Source organism: Zootoca vivipara, chromosome 1, assembly GCF_963506605.1.
Source record: "Zootoca vivipara chromosome 1, rZooViv1.1, whole genome shotgun sequence".
Taxonomy (NCBI): Eukaryota; Metazoa; Chordata; class Lepidosauria; order Squamata; family Lacertidae; genus Zootoca; species Zootoca vivipara.
Window position 1 is genome coordinate 97,963,320 of NC_083276.1, and position 14,563 is coordinate 97,977,882.

Sequence of the window (14,563 nt, forward strand, 5' to 3'; positions counted from 1 at the left end):
AATGATCACAGTACATATTTCAGAAGTGGTTTGGGGTCAGTTCAGCAAACAAACAAGCAAGCAAGCAACCCAGCCAAGATTCTCTGCTAGAAAAAGCAAAAGGAGACTGTGATGGAAGGAAAAACAGAATATACTGCCCTGCTGAATCAGCTGGTTCCTCTGGGACAGACGAATGACAGTGGCTGGTTTCTCCTTTAGTGTCTGCACTTCCAGCAGCTGTCACAAGGTTTATTTCATCCCCCCCCCCAAGCCTTTTGGACTCCTGGACTCTGCATTCTAATCCCACAATCACTTACTGGGGCAATGGCAAATCTCTAGGAGTTTCACTTGGCTTTTGGCCTGGTATACTTAGCATGGCTGTGATAGTTGGGGCTGCTGGGAGTTGCAGTCCTAAATACCCAGAAGGCACCAGGCTAGCAAAGGCTGTTTCAATATCCACTCCAGGTTCGTTGGAGCTGGGTAGACTGTAAGGCCAGAATTACAAGGGGCTTTCTAACTTTCCCGGGATGCGGGTGGCCCTGTGGTCTAAACCACAGAGCCTAGGGCTTGCTGATCAGAAGGTCAGCAGTTCGAATCCCCACAATGGAGTGAGCTCCCATTGTTCGGTCCATGCTCCCGCCCACCTAGCAGTTTGAAAGCACATCAAGTGCAAGTAGATAAATAGGTACCACTCTGGCGGGAAGGTAAACGGTGTTTCCATGTGCTGCTCTGGTTCGCCAGAAGCGGCTTAGTCATGCTGGCGACATGACCTGGAAGTTGTCTGAGGACAAACCCCGGCTCCCTCGGAATATGGAGCAAGATGAGCGTGCAACTCCAGAGTCATTGGCGACTGGACCTAATGGTCAGGGGTACCTTTACCTTTACCTTTTCCTCCTTTCACAATGACCCAGAAAGATGACTTTGGCATAATCTATAAGCAAACTTGCTTGTTTCAAGATGCATACTTGACTCTCTTCCCCTAATTCTATAGCTGACAACTGAAAATTAATCTTCTGCATCTTGGTTCCTATGTATGCATTTCTACCTGGCCTTTTCAAAGTGCATCCCCTGCTACTCTTGGATCAACTCATTCACTATGCTCTTTAATGCCTTTAATGCCACGGTGGTGCTAGCAAAGTTGGCATCATGCCGTTCTTTATCTCTTGATGTCAAAAGAACTTCCCATGGTGCACAAATCAGAGGCTACACCTGCAAATTCATCATTATGATAAGCTGTCTTGGCAAGCAATTTACAGTTGAAAAACAACTTTTTGTTTGGTAAATTCATCCCATGGAGTGCTTCAAACTGGCACTTTGTACTCTATTTATGTTCTTTGCTGCCCATAAAGCTGCCCTGTTACAGGTAGTGCATCAAAACCCTTGACCCGAAATTCTGGCTGAGCTGCCTTATTCGTACACTTGCAGTTCAGATTGCATCTGCCCCATCTGTAACATACTGTTAACAACTATTCAACAGATTAACTGCTGGAGTCTTGAGCTTCAAAACTTCAGCTCACTTCCTGGTTTCATTTTCCTTCTTGTGTCCTCTTAAATGGCTTTGCTATATGAAACGTCGAAGGAGCACTTTGGTACCTTCCCACTGCTACAACTTCCTGCTTCTATTTTTACAGTAGCCATTTTCAGACTTCCTGTTTTCAGGGGATGCTTTCTAAAATGCTTGGGTGTCTCCCGCCTCTTGAAGATCACAGTGACATTGAGTTTAAAAGGAGAGGCAGGAAGATTTCTTTTGGGAACAGGGTGATACAGCCTAAGCAGGATTAAAGGCTGTCCCCTAGCCCATTGGCTGACATCGCCAGTGACATCAGCTGATAGACAGGTAGATGTAGTTTTAGGAAAACAAACTGGATACCCAGGCAGGCAAAGATGCCTGCAGGCCAGATGTTCCCCGCCTCTGTAGTAAATGGTGGGGACATGAGAATTCTGAAATTAATACTTTACAAAACAGGTTATCTCTGTTGTATATTGAACCTTGATTATTCATAGCTGTTGGTAAAGCAATATGTTTATTAAACAGGGTTATATACGGTACGGCTTCCTGGCTGGGCTCCAAGAAAAGACCTGCAACAGGCCAAGGCAAGAGAGGGGTTAATCTGGAGGATGAGTGGAGAGGTGGCAGTTGATTTACTATGCCTGACTAGAAGACAGCCTGGTGCTTTAAGAAAAAACGTGCTCATGGATAATTGCCAGTGTATGAACCAACAGGAAAAACTCCCAGCACTAAAGAGCCCATGTTTAGTTCCTGTCACTTTAAGTTACTTAAGTGAATTATTATTTACATGCAGGGACTGTGTGTGCACAATGATCCAGGACAAATGGCTCACTGTGAATAATTTAAAACACAAATGATCTCATTATCTACAAACAAATATTTATTATGAATGGTTGCTGTTTTGAAATTGTTTGGGCAGGTAATGTATTTATGTTTTAAAAGGACAGTTTTGAATTGTAGGGGGTGGAGAGGAGGATGTTCCCTTTACAGTGTTTTCAGCCCACTAGGTTTGAATTTCTTTTTCATGCCTGCACATAGTATTTTTTTAGAGAATGGTTTTGCCACTTTAAATCAGAGCACGTTCTTTTGTGAAGCCATGTGTTAGTTAATCCCAGATGCCTTAAAAATAAGACTTTTTTCCCAACTGCTTGTTTCACAGAATTGTTTTCACTGCTTTGCATTAAAGCAAATAAACTAATCACCAAAAGGACTAATCTCCCTTATTTGATTTGCGGTGGTACAATATAGATCAACAGCCATGCAGCCTCCCAGGTCCCTTATGATAAAGATTTGATATCCTTTCTAAATTTAGTTTCTATTGACTTTTGTATCTATCAAGCTAATAGACCTGCTACAATCCAGCCAGATTTGTGCTTTGGATGGAAAGTAATGGAAGCTAAAACAATAGAAACTAGGGCACTATTGATGTTTTTCTTTGTTTTTCAAAATGTTCACGTTTCGCCAGCTCTAGGAACAGAAGCAGATTTCTAAAATCACAGACCAAACAATGGGGACTACAAACTCCTGCTTTTAATGCTATATGCAGTACTGGTATGGTATACAATACACAAAATATTTAGGATGAGGATTCACTGCAACATTGCAGGTCCCACTGCTGTGCCCCATTTATGTCTGATAAATTATTTGACCACAGTACAGCAAGGAGTTTTACAGAGTGCAAAGTGGCTCCAAGTCATTTCTGTATATAGCATAGCACTATGTCTGTCTATTTTTTTTTTATAGTAGTAACGTATTCCTGAATGTTCACTTTCCCCCCAACCTTCAACTACTATACCCCGTGCAACCCACCCCCATACTCATAATCCCTTTCACGCCAATAACTGAAATGTTATATAAATCCCCTTAAAAGTGAGTAGTTGGTTCTTTAAAAAAAACCTAAATTAGAATCATAGAATCATAGAGTTGGAAGAGACCACAAGGGCCATCCAGTGCAACCCCCTGCCAATTATAAGGGGGGTGGGGGAGCAAAAAGGGAAAAAATAAAGAGAAATAAACAAAAATGTATATGAGTAAATAGGCAAAACAAATCAAGCAAGGGGGCACTCCATTGCCTTACATGTAGGGTATTCAGACTGGTATTAGCATTGGTTAGTTTCATTCCACAAAGAGCTTAATTTGTGTATGTATGTATGCATGTATGTATGTGTAAATAATGGGAGGAAATATGCATAAAATAATGGGAGGAAATATGCATAAAATATATCTTCATAGGCAGACAATATCAGGTGAGACCTTGGGCACAATTATCAAGGTGGTTCTGTCTACCTGCCAAATTCCCAAGACCAACTCTATGTCCCACATGGGTATGCACATCTCCTATCTTCGAGTGACTTTTCTAGGATCGTGATTGTTCTTACCTTGGCTTGCTTCCATAAGGTGTTATCACTTAATGACTCCACAGAACATTAGTGGCAAAGCAATAGTACATGATTTTAAGAATCTGTCTTGTTTAGTTCAGGATGAACTGATGTGCCTGATCCCTTCCATTACAAGTGGAACTGGAGCTCAACAGTTTTGTGAAATGCTTCACTTGTGTACGCTGCCTAAGTATTAACACTAAAGACACCTTTCATTCATCACTGATGGGTCAAACCTACATTTGGCCCGGGCCCATTCTCCAAGTCACATTGCACATGGCTCTCATTCTAAGTTCTGTTTTATTTTGTTAAATTCTCCCCTATCCACATCCTGAGAAGAAAAAGCAATCTTCTTTCAGTCTTTTCTACCATCTGTTTTGTTTTATGATAATACATAAAGCCTTCAGTCCAAACTTTCTGCTAGCTGGATCCAATGGGATTATGAAACAAGCTAGCTGGATCCAATGGGATTATGAAACATGCTATCCTGAAAAGATCTATTCAGAAGAGAGCTCCATTCAGTTCAGTGGGCCTTATTCCCAGGTAAGTGTGTATAGGATTGCAGCCTTAATGTTTTTTCTTGTTTTAAATTAATATCCTCTAATCTAAGATGCAATATAAGAACTGGATCCAGTCTGATGTTAGAAGGATAACATGGAAAATAGTTAATATTATTTTTAAATCTTTCTTTTTAAGTGCAACTCATAACTACTGCTATAGGGGATATGGTTTGGCGCCAAGATATGTGCATTCAGTTGGATATATATTTTTCAAGCGTAGAAATAGTAAATTTATGGATATATTTGCATTCTAAGTAGGGGAAGATTTCACTAATATAGATTTGAGAACAAAGTAGCCCAAAGTAAAGTAATGTTTCATTTGCATCCTTTTCTTACTTTGATACATTTAATAACTCTGACTTTTTCTTTTTCTGTTTTTGCCTGTGGTGCCTCTTCTTTCCTGGACATTCTGCAGTGGGGTTGAAATTCACACCCAGAAAGCTCTTAAACTGTCATTACCATAGTGAAACTAATTTGTCCTTATTACTCCTCATTACCTTTTATTTTGCGATTGCTCCCCAGAGTATTACAGAAGCTCTATATAACTTCCTAAGTTGTGCTTGTTGGTTATGATTTTTTTTTAAAGCTACCATGGTCAGTGTACACAAATTGCAGGCCAGCCTGATTTGTTATCCATGATAATTGAATTCTCCATTTAATTACAGTAGGTAATGACATTTTAAGCACCTTCTACAGGTGTTGGGAGGTTGTTGTTTTTTAATGACACTAGAAAGGAGCATTAAAGGGTGACATTTTCCTGGAGTATTGCCCAATTTTGTAACTGCTTTTCGTCTCTAAATTTCCATATCAGTTTGAGGATAATTATAAATCTGGCCACCTGGACCATTTTGCATTGAGTTGTGAGTATTTAAGGGTTCGTACAATTTATATTTTAGTTCTAGAGCATTCAGATGTGATTACGGGCCCATCCACATTTTTGTTTGTCCCGTGATTTCAAGTTACGGGTCCAAAAATATTTTTAACTTCTTGTTGTCTCACTGCTTTCCTTGGGGGAAACCTGCTTTTCTGTTTAAATTAATAGGTCCTGCTTTGACATAAAATGTGGATCTATTCTCATGTGTTTGGAAACAAGAAGTCATATCATTAAACAAAAACAAAACCCCCCAGAAAACAAACCTCTGATTTCTATCAACTGCACCACCAGCAAATGAAAGAGTTTCAAATACTGGGTGTATTTATGAACCACCCAGTAAAACTGATATTAGAAAGAACCTAGGCTGCAGAAACATACTAGTCCTGATCATAAACTATTCATGTGGACCAGGTACATGTGAAGAAAGGGAATTAGGACCATGCTGCTAGCATTACCCCTTCATTTCACATACCACTGATCCTACTCCCTCAGCGTCCACTTGTTCACTACACATGTCTACAACAAGATGCCTATTTGTGTTTGGCTGAACCTTGAACACATGGAAGATGAATGAAGTAACCTAACACCACAACCACATCCTCCTCAGATTTACTTGAATGTCCTTAAGGGCTATCTGACTATTGTCAACTAAATATGTGACACCCATAAATAAGGTGTTCCTTAAAATCAGGGGCATTAAACAGCCAGCTCTTGGGGGGGGGGCTATTTAATCCACACTGCTAGCAGCTCTGGACAAACATCCAGGTGACTTTGCCTAGGTAAAGACATGTCACTTTACCTAACAAATGTGCATCTCACTGCACTCTGGGAACCATGCATCATAATATTCCAGGTTTTCTTTTGGTCGTAGGTAGCGGCAAATATCTCTGAGTGTTTTTGTAACTTTTTCAGAAACGTGTAATTATAGAATAACCATTAGCCCCCATTTGTGCATCTTGCCCTGAACCTGTCAACCCTGACTGAATTCACCACTAAAAGATCTTGTGGTGGCAGCTAGCATCAATAGCTTTTAAAAGGAGCAGTATAAAAATAAACAGAAAAGAAAATATGATAATATAGTATTAGATCTGTCTACAAGTTACAGTACTCAGAGTTTTGACAGAAGGACAGCCTCCACATTTACAGACGTACTTCCTCCAAGTACACCCTGGGGATAAGCTATAGGGGTGTCTGTCTCCTTCTTTGGAGGTCTTTAAGCAGAGGCTTGACAGGCATATGTCAAGAATGCTTTGATGGTGTTTCCTGCTTGGCAGGGGGTTGGACTGGATGGCCCTTGTGGTCTCTTCCAACTCTATGATTCTATGATTCTACCTCTCCCTGTTTATGGATCTCCCTAGATCATTGCTGAGGAACCTCTGGCCCTCCAGATGTTGATAGAGTCCAATTCCCATCTATCCTGCCAGCATTACCAGTGCTCTGGATTTATGGAAGTTGTAGTCCAGCAACCTCTGGATGGCTGTAAGTTCTCCATCCATGTCCTGGACAATCTGTTCAGCCACAGTCGAAGGGGTAACTCTGATCTAGATAAACCACCAGTCTCATCTAAGAAGACAGTTCTTATGTAACCCCTATTTCTTTTTCTTGAAGAAATTCATTGAAACACACAAAACTGTTTTTTCTATATTTTAAGTGGAAAGATACATTGGAACTATAAAACTATCTCAACTCAGATGATACTTTGGGACATCCCATAGCCATCTGGCTGGCCACTCTGAGAACAGGATGCTGCACTAGATAGGTCACCGGGCCTGATCCAGCAGAGCTCTCCTTATGTTCTGATGAAACTCTTTCTTTTTTTTACTATGTTATAGACAATACGTTTAAACCTGATATTTTATACAATTCACTGGAATGTCTTTTTACAAAATACCAGAGAGCAAACATAATTCAATACCAGTAATTCAAGCTTGCTTTTCTTGCCTGTGCTCATAAAATGCAGGTACCAAGGCTATGTTTCACGTTGTCTCTGTGCTCCTTATTTGCAATGTCTTCACCTTTTTGTTTCTTGATAGCTTCACTGGAGGATTACTTTATTCCCCATAGCACAAGTAGCAAGGTATACATTCCCCAACAGAAGGCATAATTATGCACACTTGACATACAAGTCAAGGAAACTATCGTTCTGTTAGTACATTGTTTTGTTGCATGTTTTTCTAGTGTTATTACATAAAAGCGTGTATTTTTGTGGGGGTTTTTTCCAGAGGGTTAAAGTGGCTGTTGGGGGGGGGGGAGTTTTGTGTGTGAACAAACACAGAGATAATGGTAAGAGGCTCCATTCAAAGAGACTTGAGCTGTTGTTGTTTTTAAAAATGTAGGTTTCAACGTAACAAATTTGTTGGTGCTATTCTGTTTGGAAGAGATGTCCCAGTTTGCACTCTCATCCTGCAGTTTCCAGCAACTGGTACAATAAAATCAGCATTTTACCCACCATTTATCTCAGGGGTGCCAGAAGCAATGTTTTAAAATTCAACCTGAAGGTCAAGAATGAGGGAGACAGACACACCTGACCAAGGAGGGCATTCCACAAATGGGACATGCTCACTGAGAAGCACCACCACCACTGAGTCCGTAGATTGTAGGGTCAGATATTATTGATATTGGGCAAGGTGCACTTTTATGTACTTGGGTTCCAGGCCATTTAGCTGCAAAGGTGACAAGGAAAGGCTAGTCTGGGCAGAATACCCTGGTGGCCTTAGCTCACTCTGGACAAGTAACCTGCTACAAAGGCCAGTCTTTCAGAGAAAGAAGTTGGACAAAGGGACTCATGAAGTAGTAATTTTAAATTCTGTATCTCCAATCCCCTGATCCTGCACTTTCATTTGGAAGTGTGTATGTAGCGTAAGCGAATTAAGAGTGAGTGTGAGAAAGGGTGGTGTTCAGTCAACTTTTACTCAGAGTAGAGACATTGAAAGTAATGAGCATGATTAAAATCCATTAACTTCAATGAGCTTACTCTGAGTAACTCTTGAACATCGCCCATAGCATATGTTTATATGCAGTGCTGTTTTTCTAGAAAAAGGTGCTGGACACCTCGCCATGGAAACCTCTCTTGCTCTCTTGTAATGACAATAGCGCCCACCTGACATGTGCTGAAAAAAAGCTCTGTTTATATGTATGCATATGTATTTCTCAGTTATTATCTACCACTTACATTTTACCTGGGCCTAGATAACCCTCGGATGGCTATATTGGCAGCAACACATCTTCCCATGATACCTCTCACAGCTTAAAAGGGAGCACAATAATATTATTTGTCATAAATTCAGGCTATCACTCTAATAAGTGCAACTGTTTATTATTTCCTTATACAGTATCTGTTGCAGCACCCAAGTGGTTAATATGTATCTGAGGGACTGTGTGTGAAGTGGCTGGGTGATCTTTAAGATGAAGCTTCCTTTTATGAGAAAACAACACGCAATCTCAGGTGTATTATGGAAAACTGAAAAAGCAAATGTTAAAGGTTTCCCAGGTCCATCAGCCTCACCTTTTGGAATGGCTGCTGTGCATTACCTTGACATTGTTTGTTGGAGATTATGCCATCACTTTATAAATGAAATGGGGGCGGGGGAAGGGAGAGAGACTCCCTTTGGCACTCTCCTCTGATTTTGCAGTCTGATTCTCAGCTACTAGTCTCCATCTCATGTAAGTGGACAGGCTACAACCACAAATAGCAATGTGGAGGCAAGTTATATTGGTATCAGTGGGATTTTCTCCTAAAAATATGTGTTTGAGATTGAAGGGCTAGTTGGTCATTTTGTAATATAATGTCAGAAAGTTAAAATATCTGGAAACAATTAAAACGAAGAAGAGGGGACGAGAATCAAAGTTCCCTACAAAACTGAATTATTTTTAAAAAGAAAAGAATACTGCTTTTCATCTGTGGGATAATGTAAACATTTTATTAAATCGATCAGATTTGGTTGTCATACAAATTAATTTGATTTGAAACTAAATTTATAAAGGACTTGTGTGTGTGTGTGTGTGTGTGTGTGTGTGTGTGTGTGTGTGTGTGCCATAGGAGCCAACTCCTAGGGGCTGAGGTCCCTTTGGCCTCACCCAATAAAATATTTGAGGGGGTTGCCCCCCACCAAAGTTGATGGGCATTGCCATCCAAATAGTGTGTGCATGCTGCATCTTGTGATCGATTATGTGGGGCCGGGCTTACCTGCCCCCTCAATATTTTATTCAAGTTGGCTCCCCTTGTGTGCAGTGACTGTAGGTGTCACATGTTCTGACTACCTGGCACATGACCTTTTGCACCAGTTGATTTTTCTAAACCACCTTTAAAGGTAGCCCCACATAGAGTGCATTAGATTAATCCAGCCTGGATGTCACTAGTGCATGGATAACTGAGGTGAGATCCATCCTCTGCAGGTAAAGTTGCAATTGACAACTCTGAGCTGGTTAGAAAATAAAAAGCTTGAGCTTGTAAAAAGGAGGAGTCCAATTGGTTATGGATCAGTTGCAAACCTCCATCTGGAATAGGTGGTTTCCCTACCCACAACATCCTTAACTTGTCTGGCTGCTGCTGCAACTTGTTTGTCCTAATCCAACTCAAATTTCCCTCCAGACATCAGTTCATTCAACAGCCTCCATGGAATGAGTAGATGGGGAAGAAAGGTAGAACAGAGTGTCGTCTGTGTACTGATAACATCACAGTCCACACCTCCAGATAGTCATCCCCAATATTGTGATATAGATGTTAAAAAGTTGTGGGGAGAATGAAGCCCCAAGGCACCCCCACCCCCACAACTACCCCTGCAACTGAGCCTTCTCAGATTAGTATAACATCTGTGTTGGGGGCTCGCTCTCTCTCTCTTTTAGGAGTTTGTTCTTGTAGCATGGGAATGATAACAAAGAAAATCACTTCTCTCCAACCAGTTTGTTTAAGGGAATTGTCAAATCCATTTTTGCAAGTTTACCAAGGTAAACTTGCATGCACAAACCCACACGCCCCCAGAGCAGCCAACCAGGTATTGCGATCAGCTTGTCAAGGTCAAAACCTGATTATTAATTCATCAGAGGTCTTAACTAGTGAAGCTGTTTGAAGAGCAAATTGCTCTCTGCAGATGTTCCATTAAGTCAAATGCTACAGGAAGATACACAGGTTACGAACAAACATAATTCTTTTCTTACTCACTTTTGGCGGTTGTACAGTCATGGGAATCGTATCCTTCAAAGCACTGGCATCCCCACATACTGCACTCCCCATGTCCATTACAGAGATTGGGGCACCTGAGAGCTCTGATTATTTCTTTATGAGTAGCAGGTAGCTCACTTGTTGAATGGAACCACATAGTTATGTTTTCCAGCACCTTTTTTTCGCAGGAATTTTCCAGAAATGCAATCATTGATGCTCCCCATGTGAGGTCATCCTTGCTTTGTACATCCGAAAGGCACATTTTAATAGCCACATCCAGCTGGGTGCCCAGAAGCCCTTTACAAGCCGAGCCGATGGGAGAGGTTTCAAGAACCTTCTGACAGCTTGCTAAGGCTTTTGCTGAGGTTAGACCACTTGGAGTAGGCCATGTGACCTCAACTTTAGGCCTCCTCCCTTCAAAATAATCTTCTGGGGAAAAGTAGGTGAAACTTTCCAAGTCAGCCTGACTCAGGCTTTGAGAAGAGGAAGCAGATAAGGTTTCCCAATAAGCTTCTTGCCTTTTTTCTCTTGATAACTCCTTCCAATGATCAGAAGAGTCAACATAGGTTTCATTTCCTGATTTTTTCAATGAGATGTTTTGACCAATTGGGTTGTTTAAAAGGCCATTGGGGCTGTCTTTCTTTTTGGTGGCCTGAGGCGAATGCCACTGCTCAAGAGATCTAGGTGATAATATTCCATCAGCTAGGAATGCAGAATCCACATCCAAGTTAGTAGGATGTTCTGATGTGACATCTAGATATGGGATTACAGAATTGTAATCCACATGCTCATAAAAACAACCTAAAGATTCTGGGGGAGAATGCTGAAAAGTGTGTAGAGCATTTACTGACTGTAAATACTGTGAACGCTCCTTCTGACACAGACAGTAATGTGTCCTCTTCTTCCATTCTGACAGTGGTGGAGTCTTGTCAAACAAACTCATCCCTGGAGCTATTCTGATAAAATAAAAGAGAAGCAGGTCAGAAAGATAAAAAGGCTTGGTGTTCTCTCACTGATCAAACTTTCTTAGTTATTCATCTCTATAATAAAAATGTAAGTATATCATCACACAGCCTCTGTTGGAGGATTTGTAGTGCCAGGTCACAATTCTGGATTGGCATGACATCAGGGTGGGATAGGGAACCAAAAGTGAAGGCAGACTGCACAGCACCCATGTCTGTTGCATGGGAGAAAAAGCTAGGGACATTGAGAGGGGAGAAATGGTAGCTTAAAACAGCAGACTATTAAGTAAAGCACAGCTGGAGGGAACTAAGAGGAAAATGGCAGTTTCAAACCATGGCAGAGATTTAAGTAAACTACTCTGGAATATTTGAGGGCTCTACATCCTTTCTCTCTAACACATGTGGCAGCTGAAGAACTGAAGGAGAAGTTTGAGTAGAGTAAGAAGAGAGGGGATGGTGGCCTCACAATCGGGTGGCAGATGAAAAGGGTGTTTAGCAGTTGCAATGTGTGGAAGGAGGAAGATGCAAGTGGTTACCAGGGGGGCGGTCTGTGTGCAAGAGGTGTGTGCAAAAGGAGAAGGAGAAGGCATGAGCATGGGGGTGAAGGTGAAAATGTGTGCAAAGCAGGGCAGCAGAAAAAGAGAGAGAAATGGCTTCAGAAATTGAGTTGGGAAGTGAGTGATGGGAAAGTGAAACTCTATGGGGTTAACTTGGGGGGAATAGCAGGGGGTTGGTGAGTGGAGCAAAGGGGGTCCCCGTCCCTAGTATCCTCCATATTTATCTTGTAAAATACAGAAAATACACTGAAATACAAACAATATGAATACAAAATTCCACAATTTTTAATTAAATAATAATAATCTGTGGCAGGTTTGTGCAGCCTGTAACATGCCAAGCCAAATGCAACCCAGCACCCAGGTACCGTTACACCGAGGAGCCAATGAAACTCCATTCCATTGAACTTTCCACTGTAGCAGCTTGTTTCTCAGGCACTGCTGAAATGGCTGTGTTAAAACTTCAAAGAAAACTCCAGCTGCATGTACATTTCTCAAACGGCTTGCATTTTAAGTAGTCTCTCTCAGTAGAAATGTTTGAACTGACAAAACATCTCATTGATGCAGAATGCCTGCTAACCCAGCCTCTGTGCTACCTAAGAATTCTTCCTCCTCTTCACATTGTACATCTCTCTCCCTCTCCTCCCCCCCCCCCTGGGCCTGGTTTTTGGTCATAGCTTATCTTGCCTAGAGAGCAAGAAGGAGTTGCATTTTAATCTGAAAATATTTCAAGTTGTTTGCCCCATGACAGCTATAATATGAAAAAACACAGAACCCAAATATCCTGCAGTATAACCAATGATCTCTAGTTTAAGAAAATGAACCCTCCTTTTCCGACACATTTCCTTCCTGAGTGGGTGAATACAATAGAACATTGCACATGATCATATACTTCACACATGTGCATCAGTACACCCAATCAATATTCCACATTTTTAGGACTTCAGTCCACATACTGAGCTGACGTTTTAATTCACCACAGGAACAGTCATTCTCACAAACATCTGTACTGTACATGTGTATGGCATAATGCATAAGCTTTCCTAGAGTGATAGCCAGGGATCACATGTGTACTTAGCACCCTGCCAAAAACTGAGGAGAAATGTACCATCCACCCACCCACCCATCCATCCATCAGTGGATATGTATACACACAGCCATAAAATACATTGTCTGCCTTCTGTGCTATCTCTAGTATATAAATAAACTTACAGGACAAAAATATTTTTTAAAAGGAGTTGGGGTGCTGAAAGAGGAAGGAAGGAGCAAAATAATAACAACAACAACAACAAACCACTGTGCTTTAAAAACTGCTCGCATTGTCTGCTTAATGTGCAGGTATGGACACTTGCAAAGAGATGCCTACAAAGTGCTTTTGGAAAACTCCAAAGCACAGCACTTCATAGGCTTCATAGTGTGCACATACTGCATACCTGGTCAGGAACCAGGAGAGTTTTATAATTCTCCTTAGCACTTAATAGGACACTATAGATGAGATTACTGCTTTACATAGTGGTTACATCATAAATGATTACTTGGCAAAAGGTCACCAGCATTTATCCTTGGATTAAAAAGCTACAAGGAAATAATTGGAGTTTAAGGCAGCTTTGAGTCCACATGCAAAGCACCTTTTTTAAAGAAGGTGAAATAACATCAATCAGGGAAGGAAAGTGGAGGGGAGACTGAATGCAGCTGAAGCAAAAAGAGAGAGGGGGGGGTTGTATGACTGGATTCAATCCCAAGACTCCATACGAAACAAATGTTCAGTGGAATAGCGGCTTTTTAAAAAGGGACCTGTGCCTACAACCTCCATTACTGGATTGGGCTGTGGAATTGTGCATGTATCACATGTAGTCCCCCCCCCCCCCCAAGCTTGGGATAAATGCAAGAAAGCTTCCTTCAACATGTATATGACCCCTAGCTGTATAAGGTAATAGAAGTATACAAAATAATGCACTTATTTACTCCAGTTGCTAACAGGAAAAAGCATGAATTCCCCTGCTTGGATCTTAAAGTATGAACATGCGTTGGTGAGATGAAGATAACAAACTGTTATCAGCAGGGTTGTAGCAACAATCTTAGAATTCAGCTGAAACTTATTATTATTTTGCAAACCTTCAGAAGAAACTGAGCAGGAATTTTTTAAAATAATAATAACAATTTGACTTGGAGTGAAATGCAATAATGTGGCTGTATCACTCCAATGTGACTTTCAGGATTTAAGTATGTATATCTGCTTAAAAGCAAAAAAATAACTATGATAAGAAAAGGCAAGTCTTGTAGCACCTTAAAGACTCATTTATTAGAGCACATGTACATTCATAGGTTTTCATGGACTACGGTCAACTTCCTTAGATGCATGAAGCAATATCCTGATTTGCAGGTTAAAAAGGAGTTTACAACTTTTAACAGCGCTATCAGAGTGGGTGGGTCTTACTCCACAACTCTAAACTCTTTTTTATTTTTGCAAGGCATATGTAGTGCTTGAAACAGCTATGGGACGTCCTCAGTTTTACAGCTGCAACAAACAATGGCTGTGGGAATAAGAGAACAGAACTACCAGTAGGCGAACTCTCCAACTGGTC

General features: G+C 41.0%; 1 protein-coding gene across 2 annotated transcripts in view; it reads right to left on the reverse strand.

The window, feature by feature from the left end:
- The window catches only part of LOC118083125 (von Willebrand factor D and EGF domain-containing protein-like), a 123,182-nt gene that overhangs the window by 31,862 nt on the left and 76,757 nt on the right, over window positions 1–14,563 (reverse strand). For both annotated transcript variants that reach the window (XM_060279527.1, XM_060279539.1), the window contains exon 12: window positions 10,463–11,418. In XM_060279527.1, the coding sequence (XP_060135510.1) occupies window positions 10,463–11,418 (956 nt within the window). The remainder of the gene's footprint in view (window positions 1–10,462; window positions 11,419–14,563) is intronic.